Source organism: Hermetia illucens, chromosome 5, assembly GCF_905115235.1.
Source record: "Hermetia illucens chromosome 5, iHerIll2.2.curated.20191125, whole genome shotgun sequence".
In the NCBI taxonomy this organism is placed as follows: domain Eukaryota; kingdom Metazoa; phylum Arthropoda; class Insecta; order Diptera; family Stratiomyidae; genus Hermetia; species Hermetia illucens.
Window position 1 is genome coordinate 10,953,832 of NC_051853.1, and position 20,425 is coordinate 10,974,256.

Sequence of the window (20,425 nt, forward strand, 5' to 3'; positions counted from 1 at the left end):
TGGAAAGCATATCGTGCTCCTCCAAAAAAATCTAGGAGGTCACGGAGGCGGAAGGACTGGATCAGTCAGGGAAGTAGACCTGCTGCCCAGTGAAGAGCAGAGCTGGATGACCTAATCCTCGATCTTCTAGTTCTTAGGGTGGACAGCGACGCGCCAAGTCGGAGAAGGAGGGTGATACTCTGACAGTGGAGAAGAGTTCTAAATAATAATGGAGCCAATGGCTAGCACTAAGATAGCCCAGATAAACCTCCACCATGCGAAAGCTGTATCTGCAATAATTGCAAGAGCAAATTCCAAGGGGAAGGACAAGTTTCAAGGATCAGGAGCCCGGTACATCCCGGGGAGATTCGCCATCTACAAGGACGAAGTATGCGAGTAATTTGGGACTCCCCTTGTGAAAAACCAAGAGCTTGCATCATTCTTAAACGTAATTTAAAATATATATGCCTTTCAGAGTTCCTGACTGGGGACCTTGAAACTATCTAGGTCTCACTGGAAGCTGGGGGAGCACTCGAGAAGCAGTCGTGTCAGGAGACGACATCCGGGTCCCACCGGAGCTAGTCGCTAAACTGATGAAGTACTGTGAGAAGAAGGCGTTACTACTTCTCCTCGGTTGCAATGTCAACGCCCATCGCGAAGGCTGGCGAAGCAGCGACACCAATCGAAGAGGAGAGTACCTTCTTGAATTTATTCTTAGCAATAAGTCAAAAATATATAACTTAGGAAACACTCCAACGTCCGTGACCAGCACTATACAAGAGATACAAGACACAACTCTAGAAAATACTCTAATGAACGGGTTGGTCAGAAATTGCAGGGTGTCCGATGAACCCCTTATGTCTCATCACAGAATTATCAGATTCGACATTGATGACAACTCCGAAATAAAACGGATAATAAGGAATCTCAGGAGAACGGATTGGGATTCCTTTGCAACATACCTGAGCAACAACATGGCTCACCAGGGAGCGGCGACATCGGCGCCGAACTGGAACTAGAAACAGTGGTGGAAAACTTCAACAACTGTCTGGCTACGACATTGAAGTCATCAAGGAATGTGCTCTGGTGAAATAGGAACCCAGCCAAAATGAGAACAGAGGTAAGATAACTCTTCAACTGGGCAAAATAAATCGGGGACTGGCAGAGCCACAAAAATTCACTGACTGCGTAGAGTAACGAGATTAGGGGAGCAAAACGGAACAGCTTCAGGGAATTCGCTGAAAGGGTCGAACAAACCACAGAGGCAACCAGACTTTACAAGACTATAGCCAAAGATTAGGCAATATCCTCTATCTGTTTGAAGAAGGAAGATGGAACATTTACCGAGAATGAGGAGAACACAGCATACCTGCTTCTCAGAACTCATTTCCCGGGATCCTACCTCATGGTGGTAGGCGACAATATTCTGCTTTACACAGGAAGAAGTACTGAAAACTTGGAAAAGTGGTATGTTCAGAAGCTAGGGTAAGGTGGGCAGTGCGAACGTTTAAGCCACTGAAATAACCCAGAGAAGATGGCATCTTCCCTGCACTAATCTAGAGAGACCTAGAAATCATCTTAGAGTTTCTTCTGAGATTGGTAAGGGAGGGTAGCCCTGGGATATATACCAAAGGCATGGAGGCGGGCAAAGGTGGCCTCTGTTGCGGGAGTCCAACACTCTGCGTAAACGCATTCACCAACCCTACTCACGAAAAAAAATCTGGTAATGCTAGCCTGGAGGTAAAGATTTGTTTAGGTGGGGACGCCACCTTTAGTCCCTGGCTGGTGGTGTGGGTGGATAAAGTGCCAGGAGCTGTGGCAGTGGCGAGAAGTAGAGTGGCTATGTTCCGATTCGTTACTGCTGAGGAGGCTGCGGATATTGTCCGGTTGAAGGCGCGATGGAGCGAGAAAGGATCGGAGGCTCGGTGGGCCGTAGCTCGCCGCATAGGGGACGCTGAATCAGGGATGTAGAGCCAGTTGAAGCAACCCTGATGTAGGAAGGCATTGCAGATAAAATCAACTCAGATTGAGAGGCCTGGTTCACAGACTCCTGATAAGATGCTGAGGCTACACTGTTAACCACAGTAGGCAGCGCCCTTTCAGAAGTCATAGTTTCGTCGAACGAATTCCTAAGCCGCCGGGACCACGTAGATAGTGACGACTTAGTCGATCGTTGGGTTTTTGGCACTGCACAATTCAGTGATTGTGTTGAATCGCTGAGCTTGGTTAAGTCATCCTAATCTGGAGATGATAAGGCTGGATGGAAGGGGATTCGTTGAACTAACAAATTCCTTTCTTCCTTTCCCCTCCCATTAGTGAAAGGAACTCTCTGATTTGAAGGCTTACGGTGAAAGAACTGGAAGGCTGGCCCAAAATAGGCCAGTTCTTTGATGACAGGGAGATATTTAGTTGATAGTCCGTTGGCTTGCCGTCATGGGAGGTCAATACTCAGTGCGTAAACCGTTTCACCCAGCTTGCAGAATGAAGAAAGTCCTTGGTCACCCCCTCTCATTTTTTCCACCCGCTCCATCGTACTATCTCAAATTACTTTCGCATAATGAGTGATCGTTTTTTGAGGCTTCCTTCAGATACTGTTCAGGGGTCTTTGTCAGATTAGAGATGTTCAAATTGAAAGGCTAATGTTTATGTAAAAATGTCCTTTTTTTGTAAAAATTTAGCGGATATATGTACGCACATAACTCACGTTTCTTATATACAATATAAAACATACTTCCTATCTTTTGTAAGTTTGATTACTGCAGAGAACAGATAAAGTAACCTAAGTTCAAACTAATTTTACTAAAATAAATATCTAGTCGTACTGAATCTATTCCCTAAATCCTATTAATCACTTCTATAGGAGCAAATCTTATATTCCGGTGAGTAGTAAAGGTCCTCTCTGCAATATAAGTGATGCATCACAAAGCCTGATGATGTCCGTTCGCAGCGGTAGAACATCCGTTCATCGTCCTTGTCAGGGAAGTATCCATTTTCCTCACAAACAAAGTCCCTGTCTCCAGATGACTCCGGTTTAATGCAGACCTGTAAGTAGCTTTTGTAAACCAATCCTGGTTTGCATGATTTTTCCATCATGAAACGTCTTCCATCTTCGTCAGTTACGCATTGATAGTATTTTGTTTCATCCCCAGGATAATACAAGCGTTCATAGTTATTGCAGGATCTGGGAGCAGGTGGGGGAACTTTGGCAGAGGTCGGCTTAAGACAGAACTTGTACTCAGGATCAAAAACTAATCCTTCTTTGCACGATTTTTTCTCCAGGATATATTTTCCGTCGTCGTCAATTAGGCATTGGTAGAATTTCGTTTCATCTTCAGGATCAGGGAAGCGTTCGTAGTTCGTGCAGGATTCAGGGGAGGGTGAGGTAACCACTGGGGATGTAGATGTGGTTAGAGGAACGCTGGTAGATGTACTCGTGTTCTCAGGACGCACACATACTTTATATTCTGGGTTGAATACTAAGCCTTCGCGACACGATTTATGCTCCGTTATATATTCAGATCCCGTCCATAGACACAGGTAAAACTTGGTTTCATCCAGTGGATCTTCGAAGCTTCCAGGTGATCTGCAGACAAATTCACCTGGAGTGCTTGAGACTGTAGTTGGTTCGCTTGTTTCACTGCTTCCTGACCCTTCTTCGGTACTAGTTCCTGGTGAAGTTTCACTGGTAGTACTGCTACTATCGGTGCTGGGTTCTACCGATGTACTAGGAGTCACCGTTGTTGTGGTTTCACTTTCGGTGGAACTGGTGATTTCTGTGGTAGACGAAGGTTCCGTTTCGGTGGGGATGGTGCTGCTGATTTCAGTTGTCGTTGAACCTTGTCCATCATCAGTAGTTGTGCTGAGTTCTGTGGTCGTGGTTACATCAGTTCCAGATGTAGTTTCTGTTTCTGTTGACGATGTGTCGACTGTTGTTGGATCAGTTTCACTAGTGGTTGTATCTGTTACAGAAGTGGTACTTCCATCGGAAGTAGACGGTGAACTAGCTTCTGTAGATGAGGAGGAAGGACCGGTTTCGTCAGTGGTAGTGGAATCTGTTTCGCCTCCATCTGAAGTTGTTGAAGTAGCATCCGTTGTAGACTGGGCAGTGGAAGTGTCAGGACTAGTGGTTGATGAAATTTCGCCCGATGTGGTTGCATCTGAGGTACTTTCAGATCCTGCATCAGATGTTGTTGTTTCTATCGGGGTGGAGGAAGTTGATTCTGTCTCAGTATTTTCCGTCGTTTCGGTGGGGATATCGGTCGTTACTTCGCCATCAGTCGTCGTAGTCTGCGCTGTTGTTGACGGTTCATCGGTTGGGCTAGTTGACAAGGGTTCATCAGTAGAAATTTCAGTGGTGGTAGAAGCTGAACTTTCACTAGTAGATTCTGAAGTACTGGTTTCATCGGTACTAGTAGGGGAAGTGGAGCTATCAATTGTTGTTGGTTCACTTTCCTCTGTTGTTGTTGAATCCGTTGAAAAGATTTCAGTTGTAGTTGACTCGGTTTCAGGAGTTTCAGGGGTTGTTTCAATTGTGACGGTTGTCGAATCTGAACTAGTTTCTTCAGATGTAGTTGTACCAACTTCCTCGGTTGTCGAACTTAACGTAGTGGAACCCGGTTCAGTACTCTCTTCAGTAGTTGAGTCAGTTGTTGTTGGCTCTGTTGTTGAAACATCAGGAGTAGAAATATCGTCAGTGACGGTGGTTGACTCACCATCGTCAGTTGTAGATGTTCCTGAATCAGTTGTTTTATCTTCTGGAGTGCTGGTACTTGAAATTGGCAAGTCAGTGGTAGAATCATCGGTTACTGAGGTATCTGTAGTGGAGTAAGTTGAATCTGGTGTTGTCGAAGAATCTGTTGTCGATGATATTTCGGATGTAGTTGTTGATGGAAGCGAAGTATCTGTAGTAGACGAATCGGGTATTGTTGGAGAAGTCGATGAAGGTTCTTCAGATGTACTTTGCTCTTCTGTGGTTGTCGATGCATCGGAGGTTGTTGGCTCTGTTGTTGTTGGCAGTTCTATACTAGTTGATGGATCTGAAGAAGTTGATGACTCCAGGGTTGTGGAATCTTCCGTAGTAGGTGAAATTTCAGTTGATGGATCCTCCGATGTAGTTGAAATTTCTGTAGTAGTTGAACTGTGTTCTGTAGTTGTTGGGGGTTCTGAGGTGGTCGATGGTTCTGAAGTAGTTGGTGGTTCTGTGGTTGTTGAAGGTTCTGTAGTTGTTGATGGTTCTGAGGTTGCTGGTGGTTCTGTTGTTGGCGGTTCAGTAGTTGTTGGAGGTTCTGAAGTAGTTGGTGGTTCTGTTGTTGATGGTTCTGAAGTGGTTGATGGTTCTGAGGTGGTTGACGGTTCAGTTGTTGATGGTTCTGTTGTTGATGGTTCTGTGGTTGTTGAAGGTTCTGCAGTTGTTGATGATTCTGAGGTTGTTGGTGGTTCTGTTGTTGGCGGTTCAGTAGTTGTTGGAGGTTCTGAAGTAGTTGGTGGTTCTATTGTTGATGGCTCTGTTGTGGAAGGTTCTGCTGTTGTTGATGGTTCTGAAGTGGTTGATGGTTGGGTAGTTGTTGACGGTTCTGAGGTAGTCGATGGTTCTGAAGTAGTTGATGGTTCTGTTGTTGATGGTTCTGTAGTTGTTGAAGGCTCTGTAGTTGTCGATATTTCCGTCGTTGTTGACGGTTCTGTAGTCGTTGAAGGTTCTGTAGTTGTTGAAGGTTCTGTAGTTGTTGAAGATTCTGTAGTTGTTGAAACTTCTGTTGTTGTTGAAGGTTCTTCAGTTGTTGATGGTTCAGTGGTGGTTGAGGGTTCTGAGGTGGTTGATGGTTCTGAAGTAGTTGATGGTTCTGTGGTTGATGGTTCTGTGGTTGATGGTTCTGTGGTTGTTGAAGGTTCTGTAGTTGTTGATGGTTCGGTAGTTGATGGTTCTGTTGTTGATGGTTCTGTGGTTGTTGAAGGTTCTGTAGGTATTGATGGTTCGGTAGTTGTTGACGGTTCTGAAGTAGTTGGTGGTTCGGTTGTTGATGGTTCTGTGGTTGTTGGAGGTTCTGCAGTTGTTGAGGGTTCTGAGGTAGTCGATGGTTCTGTTGTTGATGGTTCTGTTGTTGATGGTTCTGTAGTTGGTGAAGGCTCTGTAGTCGTCGATATTTCCGTCGTTGTTGACGCTTCTGTAGTCGTTGAAGGTTCTGTAGTTGTTGAAGGTTCTGTAGTTGTTGAAGGTTCTTCAGTTGTTGATGGTTCAGTTGTGGTTGAGGGTTCTGTAGTTGTTGAAGGTTCTTCAGTTGTTGATGGTTCAGTGGTGGTTGAGGGTTCTGTTGTTGATGGTTCAGTAGTTGTTGATGTTTCCGTAGTTGTGGAAGGTTCAGTTGTTGGTGGTTCTGTTGTTGTCGGTGGCGCTACCGTTGAATCTCTTTGGCATTTATAGTGGTCAGGGCCAACACACATGTAACCAGGGAGGAAAACTTCATTCCCAGGGCATGTCTTCTTGACAGGTGAATATGTTCCATCACCATTAGAGACACATTCATAATATGTTCTGCAATCCGGTGAATCAGGATCTTCTACACTTCCTTGCTTTTCGCAAATAGGCGCAGCCTTCAATAAACTCAAAGTCTTAGCGGATATCGTTGGACACTGATAAGTCTCATCCGAAACACATTTTTGCTGGAAAGGCGTGAACACCTCGTTTGGTGGACAATGTAAACGTTCGGCACTCAATTTTCCACTTTTTTCTTTACATCGGTAATAAGTTTTACAGTCGTAGGCATAGCTGTCTACAAAGGAACCATTTGTTGGGCACTGAAACTCTTTCACGCACCTTTTGACTGTCCGCTCAAAGACTTCACCACTTGCACACATGAGATGCTTTTTCCTCATATGGTCATGATCATCTATGTAACACCTTATGTAACCACGGCCATGATATGATGTAATATCGGGGAAATCCCCTTCCGTTATGCACTGGGCTTCTTCGAAGGAGCGTGCTGCACTATTCGAAAATAATAGAACACCCGCGAGTAATAGTGTCAGATACATCGTGTTTTCATGCACTTTTACTAAACTAACTTTTCCGATAAAATCTATTAATCTCGTTGGAAATTCGTCTAGGAAAAGGGGACACTAATATTTCAAATGATTCGTAAATGTGGGGGCGACAGCGGTCCGAGAAATTCTGACGGGTTTAAATCATCCTACGGCACTGTGTTACTCACGCTGTTGATCCCCCTTTTTATATCAAAATAAATTTTTAAGTTATCTTAAGCCCTGAATTAGTAGAAAACAAAGATAAAATGTAATCGATTAATCTACATTTTTGCTGTACAAAGGTACAGCGCCAATTACAATTTGGCATGATTTTATCATTTCAGAGTCTCAGAGATTATGGTGCGCAGTTTCCATAAAGAGAGCAAATGATATGATTACGTTGCCAACCGCGTTTATCTGAGGTTTATCTGAGACTGTAATTTAGGTTATATTGGCCAGAACCCTACATACGTTAGGCAGATATTTTCAAAATTAATCAAAATTTTTGATTGGCACATGCAAAACTGTTAAGAATGGGCTCAATCCAAAAACAATCTTTTTTTTTTTGTGAGAATTGAAAATATTTTGTTTACTGATTTAATTGAGTCATTTACTTGGAAAAGCGACCGGAAACTTCAAGTTGTTATAAATCTTGTAAATATTCTAATCAATCTAGAGACAATCTTATCACGTCTGATAACTACCCTCGGATATAACTGATTTCGGGCTTGGTGACTTGCCAAAGGTCTCCGTGAAACTTGGCATCGAGTTTTACTTTAATAGGTGAGCACTCCGGAGATCGGGTCAAACCTCATGTCTGGGGTACTGGAAAGCCACTTCGCAGATAATGAGCTGTCATTATATAAGATTTTATCTCACGTTAGAGGATCAAACTGGCGGTGTTTGGACAGGGATTTCTATATTTATGTTCTTGTGACGTTGGCTCTTTCCTCATGATATCACTACGGTATTTAGTTTTTCTAGAGATTTTAGTCTTTTAGTTAGATTTATTTAGATTTCCTTCATCATGACGCATATTCGTCGAAATTAGTAATGTTACATAATTGTTATTACTAAAATAAGGCATCCGGTTTGGCATCTTTCTTCAATGGTTGAAAATCCTCAAAAGACTTCCGCAGGGTAGGAGAAAGACTCTGTAGTCAACAGCACCGTTTTAGTTGGCTTTACTATGGAAATGGCTGGAAAACAGAAAAAATAAAGAAATGCTGCATAGTAGCGAATGCATTTTATTATCAGATTGTCACTGGCCAAGGCTAATACAATGTTGCACATGTCGCAATGCCGCGGAAACTATAGGTCAACTGGGTTTGGTGACCTGGCTACTTACCTATAGGCAGGTCGTTGATACCATACGAAGCTCCACTTTGCATGTAAAAAGTGCTAACTAGCAATTGGTGGGATATGTGAAATTGTAAGGTATCAGCAATTAGCGCTATTAGGTAAGTGTTCACTTACTGTTCCTTCACCCTTACCGGAAGAAGCTGAGGAAAGCGAACCTGGTGACTTGGAAACTACTGATCTAACGTCAGTATGTGGAAATGGACCCGAGCGACCCGGACACCGTGAACCTGGGAAGACTCCAGGCCCGCAGCAGAAGAAGGCACCGCGAAGGAGATGAAGCACCTTGGGAGTGAGGACATGACGTGGCTGCACTACTAGCTGCGGTAATGTCGTGAAAAATTTGACGCAAGGAAGCGGAATCCTCGGCGGATAAACTGGTAACCCCAGTGAGACCCACACTGGACCCACCAGACTCTTCTGTCAGCGGTATTTCGCCCAAGAACTGTAAGACCAACATATCTGTCGTGAGCAAAGCTTTATTGTGCTCCGGATCGAGCCTTCATCCATGCGTCCCGCGGGGATTAGGACCGGTGTGCTGGGCGGTGATCAAATCAGCGAGAGAGATCTCAAAGAAGCTGGTCCTTTTCTTAGGAATACGGACACGAAGGAAGGAAGAGGACGTATGCACGAGCTGCAACTTCATTTTTTACTGCTGCTGGGAGTTTCCTCCAAGGATGGCAAAATGGCAGAGGGACAATTCATCATCCTCCGGGCATGCCTGTCGAAAAAAATGGTGGAATCCGGAAAGAAGCCCAGATTTAACAATCAAGATTTTCACGATGGGCTTTGCCATTTGGAGTGCACTGATGAGGCTGCCTTAAAGTGGCTCCAGTAGGTAATCCCGTAAACAGGCAAGAGACATCATCCGCAAGTTGGGTGAACAGAACCCAGGCTTGGATTTCCAACGCTGGAGAGTAAAGTTCATGAATGCCAGGAAGAATAAATCTACAAACGCAGAGGGTTCCAGCTTGGTATTCGAACTGAATCGAAAGAGTCTCTACTTTTTCTTAAATAGATTGAAATTGAATCATATCAGAAAACTGTAGATCATCATCTCCATTTTGCGAGCGAAGAACAATGATGGTGTTTGACTCACACAATATCGAGCAAAGTTCAACATCTTCGATGCACTTTTCCACAATGGAGCTGCGCGCGGAGGACAGTGGATATAGTAGCCGAACCCCCGTATGGGGTAAAGGTGTTAAGTAGAAAACAGACGAATGCACTCCAGGATGAGATGAGGCCTATCATTCATGAAGACATGGGAACTGGTGTACCTCCAAGTGCGGCTATTCTCAGAGAAATCAAAAACGAGAAGATCGAGTCTCTGGCGGTGCAGCGTGGGGGAAACCCCGCCACACCCCGACGGCAGCATTCGCTCCGAACTGTTTTCCATTACACATTAGAAAAACATAAAGATTGGTCAAATTAACCTGCAGCATGCCAAAGCCTCCATCTATCTGCCGACAGCGAGGCTGACAAAGCTTCAGGACTTTCTTTATATTTTTCTGGTGCAGGGGCCATGGGTTCGATTTAATAGAAACTATGGCATTGGGTCAGTAAAGGGGGCTAGCGCCTTCTACGATGAAAGATCCATAAGACCGAGAGCTTGTGTACTGATGTTAAGATGGCTGGAGGCCACTATGCTTAGACAGTTTTGCTCCCAGGACTTAGTTACGGCCATTGTACAATACCAAATTAATGGCGAGACGAAAAGCGGTTGAAGGGCACGCGCATCGCAATCTGCAGTGATAGCCAAGCTGCATTGAGGGCGTTAAGTAGCCCTTTGATCACCTCGAAAATCGTTAGGGAATGCGGAAACCATTTGCATTATATATCCGGATTGAATCTGGTGGAACTCCTCTGGGTATCTGGTCAGTGTGGCGTAGAGGGAAATTAAATCTCGGATGCTTTAGCAACAGAGGTTTAAATCTTTCCAATGCCAGGACCGGACCCAGCAATTGGAGTATTAATAGTTTTAGCTAAGGCTGTCTCTGAAAACTGGGAACAAGCTTCACGAGCACAAGACTTGTTACCACTGATGAAGGGAACAAGTGGTTCCTAAAATATCGGTATTTGCAAAATATAAATCAACACCAGCGAATGGGAGAAAACAAGTTTTTATTACTTCAAATTCAGGAATGTATTTCGTGATGGGCGTTGGCATCGCACACGAGAAGTGATAATACCCTCTTCTCACAGTTGCGAAGTTGCCCGATGACGCGGGTGTCTCTCGAGTGCTAAACTCGGCTTCAACTGAGGCTTGGATAGCTACATGGTCTCCGGTCAAGTTCTCTGAAAGACGAGTACGGTTGCAATTACATTTAAGAATTATGCAAGCTCTTGGTTTTTCAGAAGAGGAGTCCCAAATTACATGCATGCTTCCTCCCTTCAAACCGTGAATCGCTATGTTAGTGCTGACCATTGGCTTCATTGTTGCTTGGAGTCCTTTTCCACTATCGGAGTTTCCTGCGAGTCGCTATCCATCTAGGCCTTCACTGGGCAGTACTTTATTGACTGGTCCAGTCCTTTCGGCTTCTATGACTTCCTGGCAATTTCGACGTTTAATTGTCTCCAGGGATCGGTCATCTACCCCGAGCATGATGAGTCAACCCTTTCCCTTCACCTTCCTTCTGAAGACTCTCCATAATCCCATATGGGGATTCTCATTCTGAGCGATTAGGATGACATCTTCCGTATCATTGTTGCGGCTTTTGGGAGAAACACTATCACCATGTGTGCTCCTGGTATATCATCCCCAGTACATGTTAACAGTTCTCCTCCTTCCCAGCCTGACAATTTAGGAACCCCAGGCCTAAGTCACTCTGGAGTGTCTTCCGTAACGCAGTCCACCAATATGTGACCTGGTCCAAAGCGTCTCCCGGTGAACAAAAGTTTCCTAGTCCATCCTTTGTACATCGTCCTGACGACAAGATCTTCGATAGCTTCCTGTCCTTTACGAGTGGGTATTTGCCCGGAAGCATTTTTGGCAATATAACCAGTCGAATGCCCTTGACTGCACTAATATAGCTAATGGCGGCTTCCTGATTCCTTCCTTCACCCCTAACCTACCCGGATTTCTCCCCTCTTGGGTTCAGGTTTAGATTTTTTTGAAGCATTCCCCTCGTCCGCGCTAATTTCCGCTGTTCTCTGTTTCTTGCCTCCGATAAAGATGGCTCAGGTCTGTCTTGAACCTTCGTAAGGGACTTTTCTTGTTTCAGGCCTCGTTCAGATAACGCAGGCCCTCCTGCAGATAACACAGTCACGGGGGTTAGGCGGTCCGCCGTGACGGAGCCTCCTTAGCACGGTCAGGCTAAACTTACTGATTGAGATGACCAGGTAGCAGTGAGTCTCCGTTCGAATATAGTCAGTTAACCCCGATTACAAACTATCCAATGGGCACGGTTCGCATGACACCTTGGATTGGGGAAGGTGTTTTTCTATTCGGCAGTCTAGATTCGTAGCGTTTTACTAATAGTAGGGTCAGCTCGTATTGAGTTTGGTTATCACCATTCACTACCGGTCTTGGTAGACGAGAGGCTTGGTCCTTGGAAAGCGGCACATCCTAGAGGAGAGATAACTTACTCTCAGAGAGAGATAGGTTGGTCCAAGGGAGCTGTATTTCGCGCCAGTCTATCCTGCAGTGCACTGCTTGACCCCATTGCTTGAGTGAGAGATACTCAAGAGTGAATTAGAGGAAAGGTCGGGTAATGGAGATTTAAACCCGCCGGTGACGACTTCAAAAGAACCTTCTAAAGAATTCTGGAGGCTAATATAGGGAATAAAGTATACGACAGAGTGGTGGACATGATACTAAAGTTTGTCGGGTTTTTCTCGGGTGAAAGATCTGTCTCTCTCGTGACCGAGCCTGCTAAAAATTTTCGACTGTGTATCCGAATTGAGTAGTCAGGTTCCGGAGGATAAAAAGGACATATTCCTCCGTTGTGTGAAAAAAAGGTTAGTTAGAGATGCATACTACCTCATATCTTCTACTCAATGCAGTAGTGTTAAAGATTTGGAGGAGAGCTTGAAAAACACGTATTTGTCCCAGCGACTTTCGAAATGAGTTACGAAGGTGTAGACAGCGTGCTCGGGAGGGTTTGATGGCATATTCTCAGAGAATCAACTCCTTCTTTTGACGCGAACGCAGGACGTGATAAGCGTAAAATATCCTGGAGGGGATGAGGGTTTAAAGAAAGAGTTTGGAAAAAACTGCATAGCTGCTTTTAAATTGGGAGTACTGGGTAATAGCACGAGGTCGTACCTAATTGGTAGACATTTATTGACATTGAGTGCGGTGGAGTTGCGACATTTTTCGAAGAGGACTACAGGAGGCTAAGGGAAGCTATTTTTGAAATACGATGACACCTGATCAAAATACAAACATTGGTGCCCATCTGTCATTTTTAAACGGCAGGCATCCGGTGGGGCAACATGATCAGTCTGGGGTGCAGTTTGCTTCGCAAAGGCAGTATCAGTCATGGAACGGTCCGGGTAGATAGGTACTACCCCGGCAGCAGGGGATTGGCTGAACCATTGTTTGATAGGTTTACTCCCATTCGGAGTACGGAATGTCAGACGTGGAATGTTGATACTTTTTGCACCAAATCTAAAAAGTATGGGCACACGGTGGCGCCTTGTAGTCAGCAACGTAATTTGGGGTCACCCTAGCAGACAAGGCGGATGGTTCATTTTTTTTAACTACATTGAAAATGTTGCTCAAGGGGAAGTTTGTGAAGATGATAAGGAACTGGTGAAGTTGTATCAATAGAAGATATTAATGAATGGAGTATGGGAAAAAGCGATACATATATTGAAGAGGCTGATATAAAGAGCGTACTAAAAGATGGTTTCAGTGCAAAAAGTGTTGGAAATCATCTTGGAGTCATAGTGTTGAGCCCGAGGGAAGCAAGAATAGTGGAATTGCCCGTGTCGTCCAAAGGTGGTAAAGTTTGTCAGCGACAGGAGGTGATGCCAGGTGTACTTTTACGTAACGCTGTGGTGAAATCGTGGGACGGTAAAATCTTTGTGGGACTAATAAACGTAAATGAGAATGACAGAAGAATTCATCAATTTCAGCCTGAATTCAGACCGCTAACGGTTAAGGAGGAAAGAGATAGTGTAACTCAACTCTTCTTTGAGTTTGACATATTTATGCTCCCAGGGGACCATTTGACGTTTACCCCTGAAAAGACTTTTGTCATACCGTTCCTGCTCGGAGCGACACCGACGAACAAGCTCCAGTATCGAATACCACATGTTCATTCTGATACTGGAAGCCGCTTAATAAGCTCCTAAAGGACGACACATAAGATCCGAGTGATAGCTCATATAATTCCCCGTTTATTTTGGTACCTTTGGTACCAAAGAAAAAGCTGAAAGGGGGTGAAAAAAGTTTCCGTGAAATCTAGACATACTAGATTTCACAGATCTGAGTATTAGTCGTTTCATCATCATTATCAACGGCGCAACGACCAGTATCCCGTCTAGGCCTGCCTTAATAAAGAACTTCAGATATCCCGGTTTTACGCCGAGGTCCACCGATTCGATACCCCTAAAAGATGCCTGGTGTCCTGGCTTGTGTCATCGTTCCATCTCAGGCAGGGTCTGCCTCATCTTCTGTTGGTATATAGGCTACAGAATTGTCCATTCTCTTGTAGGGGCCCAATAACTCTTCGGGGAATTTTTCTCAATTGTTCGTCAGCCATCCATCGCGGTACTTCAGCCTAATAGATGGATTTATATAATATCAAGACTAAAGCCCACCTCTCGTTTTTATCAGATAAGAACTTGTTGTCTTTGAACCATCGGTGTCATGCATTCATTTGGTCTGTCGCAGTTGCCCCTACACTGAGGGGAGGTTTGTATCTTCTAATAAACAGGGATCCGAGGATCAGAAGGCGTTACAAAAAGAAGCTCGCACGTATGATTAGAGGAGAAAATAAAGTATGTCCCCTCCTCACTTAGATGGGACCCCTCCTCCAAAATCCCGGACAAACCCTGTCATCCGTTATATGCATGAGATTTAACCGTTTATGTGTGCTAATCTGTACCATAATCTATATAATCTAGCGGTACTTATAACCAAACGTCGGTGAAATTACTTAGTTAATTGAAGATTGCGCGAAAAAATTGCTTAGTTGGATATCTGATTTTGATTTTTGAAGTTATCAAAAATTACTTATCACGAAGACCAACGGTAATACAACTGGCTTAAATTATTTCTGTGTCAACGCCCCTCTTATCCCATACGGAGATTGGGTGAAAACATAACATGAATTGCTGAGATTCTTCCATACGTTTTCACCCAATCAGTTGATAAAAGTGGGTAGCAAAAACAGAAGCTTTACAAAATTTTAATTTAGATAATTTTATGTGAATGCTAATTAAGAAATGTAGCTTTCTCAAGCTCACATCAGCAAAATGTTATAAAGGAAAGGAAAAAAGCCATTGCCTGTCAAGAAGGGGCTCTATAAATCGGGAACGTATTTTGAGACCTAGATGTCATATAAAGGCACCAACATGGGTTTCTCCAGATTTTGGGGCTGGTTAATTGCTGAGAATGAGTCTCTCTTTTAAACCACCGCCCCCAGTCCCTCCTACTGCCAATGTAAAAATATAGACCTAGTTTGGAAAGCATTAATCAGCAGCTTAACTCATGATCAGAGTAGTGTAGAGGCGAGAAAAGCTGGGGTCGGTATAAAGCTTAGAGGGTAAAAGACTGGAGAAAATTGGGGTCAAAATTTCCAGAAAAAGGAGCTTTATTCGTAATCACTAGTATTGACGATGACAAGAGCTTGAGGTTGATATATAATGGGGGAATACTGAAATTTCGAATTTTAAACGGCGATATCTCGTTTAGGGGGTGTGGTCTGTCTGTCTGTCACAGCCGATTTACTCGGAAATGGCTGAACCGATTGTCGGGTGTGGTATCTGAATCAATTTATATGTGGCATCATTTTGGGGCAGGAACCCCGCAACGACAACGGATTAACGATTTGCACATTTTCTCATGGCACGTGCGGTCCCTGTACATACCGAATGCTGCTGAGCAGCTAGCCGATACCCTGCCCCAATATAAGGCTGATGTAACAGCGTTGCAAGAGATGCAATGGACAGGGACCAGTTTCCTGGAGAAGGGTAGCTACACCATAATCCAGTAAACCATATGCTCGGAGTAGGTTTCTTAGTCAGCCAAAAAATTAAACCTATTGCTATCGACGATGAATGTCAGAACATATAGGGGGGTCAATATAGACTCGGACCACTATCTCGTTGGCATAGTGCTCCAAGCTCGAATTACAACACCACCTACAATCCCCTCTGACAATCAGGTGAGAGTAAATACCGAAGCCATTCAAAACACAGCTCTCCGCAACACCTATAAGAGGGAAATGGATGCCGCAATAACCGCAGTCAACAGAGATCCTGGAGATGAAGCATCAACGTCATCAATGATACGGTCACAAAAATGCTCGGGAAACCGTTTTTGCAATATGGCCAGTTGAATGCCCTCGACCGCACTAGCATAGCTAAAGGAGGGCTTCCTGATTCCTGCCTTCACCTCTGACCAACCCGGATTTTCTCTCCTCTTGGGTTCAGGTTTGGATTTTTTTCGGAGCATTCCCCTCACCCGGGCTAATCTTCGCTGCTCTGCGCATTCTTGGCTCGATAAAGATGGCTTAGGTCTGTCTTGAGCCTTCTTAAGGGCCTCTTCTGGTTTTTGGGTCTTCTTTCAGATAACGCTGGTACTATTTATCACCTGCGCCACTGATACTTGTCTCCTTCCTGACGTCTGATATATTGATCTCAGACGTGAAGATGATTGTCCCCGCTTTTTGAGCAGTGGTCTTTGTTGGTTGGTGTCCTTGCAGTATACCAATATTGACCTAGGATCTACTGACTGACGTCCAAATTCTCCCACCTTGAGTGTAATCATCTAGCTCTTAGTATGTCGGAGATGTACTTCCATCCGGTTAGCTAATTTATGTGCCTTACGCGATCCTGCTAGTTTGGTTGTAGTTTTCGTTATCCTTTATTTTTGTAACATTTCTCATTTGATTCCCACGAGTATGGGGGCTAGGAGGTCCACCGTGCCATAGCCCCCCGTAGCACCGTAAGGTCAAACTTACTCACTGAGACAACCATGTACCAGTGAGGCTCCTTTCGAATACAGTCAGTTACCTCCGACTGGAAACTATCCAATAGGGGCGGTTCGCATGACACCCTGGCTTGGGGAAGGTGTTCTTCGACTCACTAGTCTAGATCCGTAGGGTTTTGTTAATAGTAGGGTCACCTCGTACAGGTTGTGGCTATCACCATTAACTAACGGTCTTGGTAGACGGGAGGCTTGGGCCCTGAAAAACGACACATCGCCCCAGAAGAGAGACAGCTCACTCTCAAAGAGAGATAGCTTGGTCCTCGTCTGTCTATCCTGGAGTGTACTACTTGACGCCCAAAAAATAATAGATAATAATTATAAAACGATAAAATAATAGTTTATTAACTCCGCCGAAGCCGGTCCCAAGCCCGGTTGTGAAAGGACGAGGGATAGATAGCTTCAGTCTGAATGGCTGTACGCCACCGCAGCGTCTCAGGGGGTAGGTGAGGAAAGTGCAGGAACTTTGCAGTCTTGCAGATTACTCACTAAGGAAGCTATCTCAATACCTGGCAGCTAGGGATAAAATGCACCACCAACAATGAGAAGAAGGAGAAATTTGAGGTCCGGTACGGATAACCGGCGGGACTGACTTGGTGACTGGGTCGGCCTCTCGTAATGGACAGCACGGCGTCGAAGCCGCTAGTCGTGGGGCGGTTCGACGTCTAGGCGCCACGACGACCAGGAGCACAGCTCCGCCTGCTGCAGCTGTTTCGCCACAATCTGTGGTGACCACTTCAGCAGGTTCGCGTAGGAAGCGGATGAAATCGACTGAAGAAATGAACCTCTTCATCATCCGCTCCTACTACGAAATAACGGCAGGGGCGGGTACAACATCTTACCGCCCCTTGTTGCACCGGAGATTCGTCGAACGTTTCCCACAATTCGCGCAAGCGACTGTGCAGCGAGTCGCAGACCAGTACCGCTTTATTACTCACAGCGAGACAATCCCGGCCACCATCAGGGAGCGTGTTCGACTTGAAGTCATCGGGGAAACTGGTGACCGAGAGTTGATGGGGGCAGAGGCGGTGGCATCAACAACACCACGCCGCACTTCAGGCAACAGGTTCAGTACTCGCCGAAGCACTCTTCTCCACCGTCCAGCTGAGGTTTCCGCTGAGGTTCGGGACGAATTCCAAAGAGCGTGTATGGAATTCTCGGATATGGATCCTTTGCATAGACCAGGTATTTCCAGGCTCTATGCATCTCCAGCAACTCCGGGAATTCTATCTCAAATCAATGATGAGATTGCATCTCGACTGTGTGCTGATATGTCGCTGCTGCAACTACAGTCACTTATGTATTGTGGTGCAGTTGCGGCTATTAGATTGCACGGTCAGAAGATTCGCTTTCGCGTTATTGGTTTGAGTGACAAAAGAGATCCACCATGGAAAATTTGTCTGGAACGTCGGCGGGACTCACTAAGACAGGACATTGCTAGACTGATTCAGATCAGCACTGGCAGTGCCAGCCGACGGGTGAGAAATAAAGTGCAGAGGGTTTACCGGAACTATGCCATCCCCAAGTTCTGTGAGACACCCGTTGTTGAAATTCTGGACACACTAAAACAGAAACTTTCTGTTGCATGCAGTCGGTTACGACGGTATGCCGAAAGTCATTCCAAACGTGTCCAGAATCCAACATACGCGAGGAACCAGCGGAGCTTTTTCAGATCTCTCAACGAATCCCAGCAGAGCGTCCAGAGAATTCAGTTTCCAGTGACGGAAGAGAAAGAATAATAATAATAATAATAATAATCGTTGGCGCAACAATCCATATTGGATCTAGGCCTTGAAGTGTGTTAGAGCACTTCATTCAAGACCGTAACGGTACACTACAGTAGACTGTAGGAGGCAATGTGGTCAGCATTGCGCTCGCCCGAGATTATTACCCTGATTTGACTCAGGTACTCATTCACAGCTGAGTCGACTGGCATCCGACGTCAAATCACAATACAAATTCCACTGTCACCAGTGAGATTTGAACCGCGACCTTCCGTACGGTAGCCTAGTGCTCTAACCACTCAGCTACCCGGACACAGAGAAAGAATATTGGGGGAATTTTGGAGCTACCCGCCCAGAAGGGATCACCGCGGAAGGCACCCGCCATGTCAATACGCCTGGCATGAATTTTGCGGATGTTACCGAAGAGGAAGTTCGACGGACCTAAAAACAGCTCGAAGAACTGGAGGGGCCCAGATCTGAATCGGGTGCAGAATTTCAGATATAAGAAATTTACCAGCGTACACAGTCGGTTGGCACGCAGTATAAATGAGGTCATGAGTCGGTCGGAGGACTTTTCACCTTTCCTCACTGCGGGGATTACCTACATTATCCCTAAGAAGGACACGGTGCAGGACCCCGCAGACACAAGACCGATAACTTGCTTACCAACCCTCTAAAAATTCATAACATGCATTATTAGTGGAAGGGGTCAGTGAAGGGTCAATGTGCAGCTCAAGACCAACAACATTCTGTCCGAGGAGCAGAAGAGCTGCCGAATTGGGTCAAAAGGTTGCAAAGAACAACTCATTATCGACTCGGTAGTTGTGGGACAAGCAACGAAAGGCCAAAGAAACCTCTTTAGTTGCTATCATATATCGATTATGTCAAGGCTTTCGATAGCGTCCCACATACCTGGCTAATCGATGTCGTACATCTGTATCGCGTTGATCCGAAACTAATAAAATTTTTGGCAACAGTCATGGAAGGGTGGCATACCACCTTATCAGTGCGTACATCTGAGGCTAATACCTCAGAGCGCATCCGTATACGGAGGGACATTCTTCAGGGGGATTCGTTCAGTCCCCTTTGGTTTTGTATGGCACTGAATCCCCTTTCATGGCTACTGAATGAAGCTAGAGGGCATGGTTTTGCAATAAAGTATGGCCTACGTGCTAATTGTGAACTGACACATTTGATGACATCAAGCTGTATGCTGGGACTGACGCCCATCTTATAAGTCTGTTGCGAATAATAGACATGTTCATCCGTGATATTCGGATGAAGTTTGGATTAGACAAGTGTCGAAGTCCAGCCATCTGCAAAGGTCATCACGAGCAGCATTTCGGACATAGCATTGGGGATCTCCACATCCAAGCTATGACCGAGACAGACTTCTACAAGTACCAAATAATTCTGGAAGGAACCCAAGTTCGAGTTGGTGATCTCAGGGATCCTCTGCCGTCCGAATTACTGCGATGTGTAAAGCTGGTGCTGGAATCGCATCTCTTGGGGAAGAATAAAATGAGCGCGTTGAATGTATTCGCTATCCCTTCACTCACTTATGCATTTTTGAATGTTGCCGTGGACGATGGCCGATCTGGAAAACGTCCAGCGGCGGATACAACAAAGTCTGCGGTGGAGCGGATGAACCTGCCTCGTGACATCGAAGGTAGGGGCGTAGTTGATGTGGCGGCACAACATCATCGCCAAGTCGACTCGCAGCGCGCTTATTTTTACAGCAAAGAGCAGGCGAGTCCCTTGCATGCAACTGTCTGTAAGGCAGACTGTGGACAGACTCCAGCTAACTTGAAGGATCGATCTTTCAATCCTCTGAGTGGGGTGAAGTCGAACCAAGAGCGGATCGATGAATGGAAATCGAAGGCAACGCACGGTAAACACGTGAATTGTCTTTAGCTGTCATTTGTTGCTTTGCATTTTTCGAACAGATCTCTGTGTGCTGGGGAGGTCTTTGGTAAGACGGTGAGGTTCATGCGTGCCATTCAGGACGGCGTGATCGCCACCCGAGCTTATAAAAAAAGCTCATCAGGAAAGAACAGGTGAAGAACGACCAGTGCAGAATGTGTGGTTCGACGTTAGAGACGTTGGACCATCTCGTTTCTGGCTGTACTGTCATGGCACCGGAACAATACATCACCAGGCATGAAGCTGTAAACATTCATGGGTT

The 20,425-nt window shown here is 45.3% G+C and overlaps 1 protein-coding gene across 1 annotated transcript in view; it reads right to left on the bottom strand.

Annotated features, from left to right (window-relative positions):
• Positions 1 to 2,630: 2,630 nt before the first annotated feature.
• The window catches only part of LOC119656936 (mucin-2-like), an 81,137-nt gene continuing 63,342 nt past the window's right edge, over positions 2,631 to 20,425 (bottom strand). The window contains exon 7 of the mRNA XM_038063635.1: positions 2,631 to 7,092. Coding sequence (XP_037919563.1) covers positions 2,824 to 7,092 — 4,269 coding nt within the window. The 3' untranslated portion in view covers positions 2,631 to 2,823. The remainder of the gene's footprint in view (positions 7,093 to 20,425) is intronic.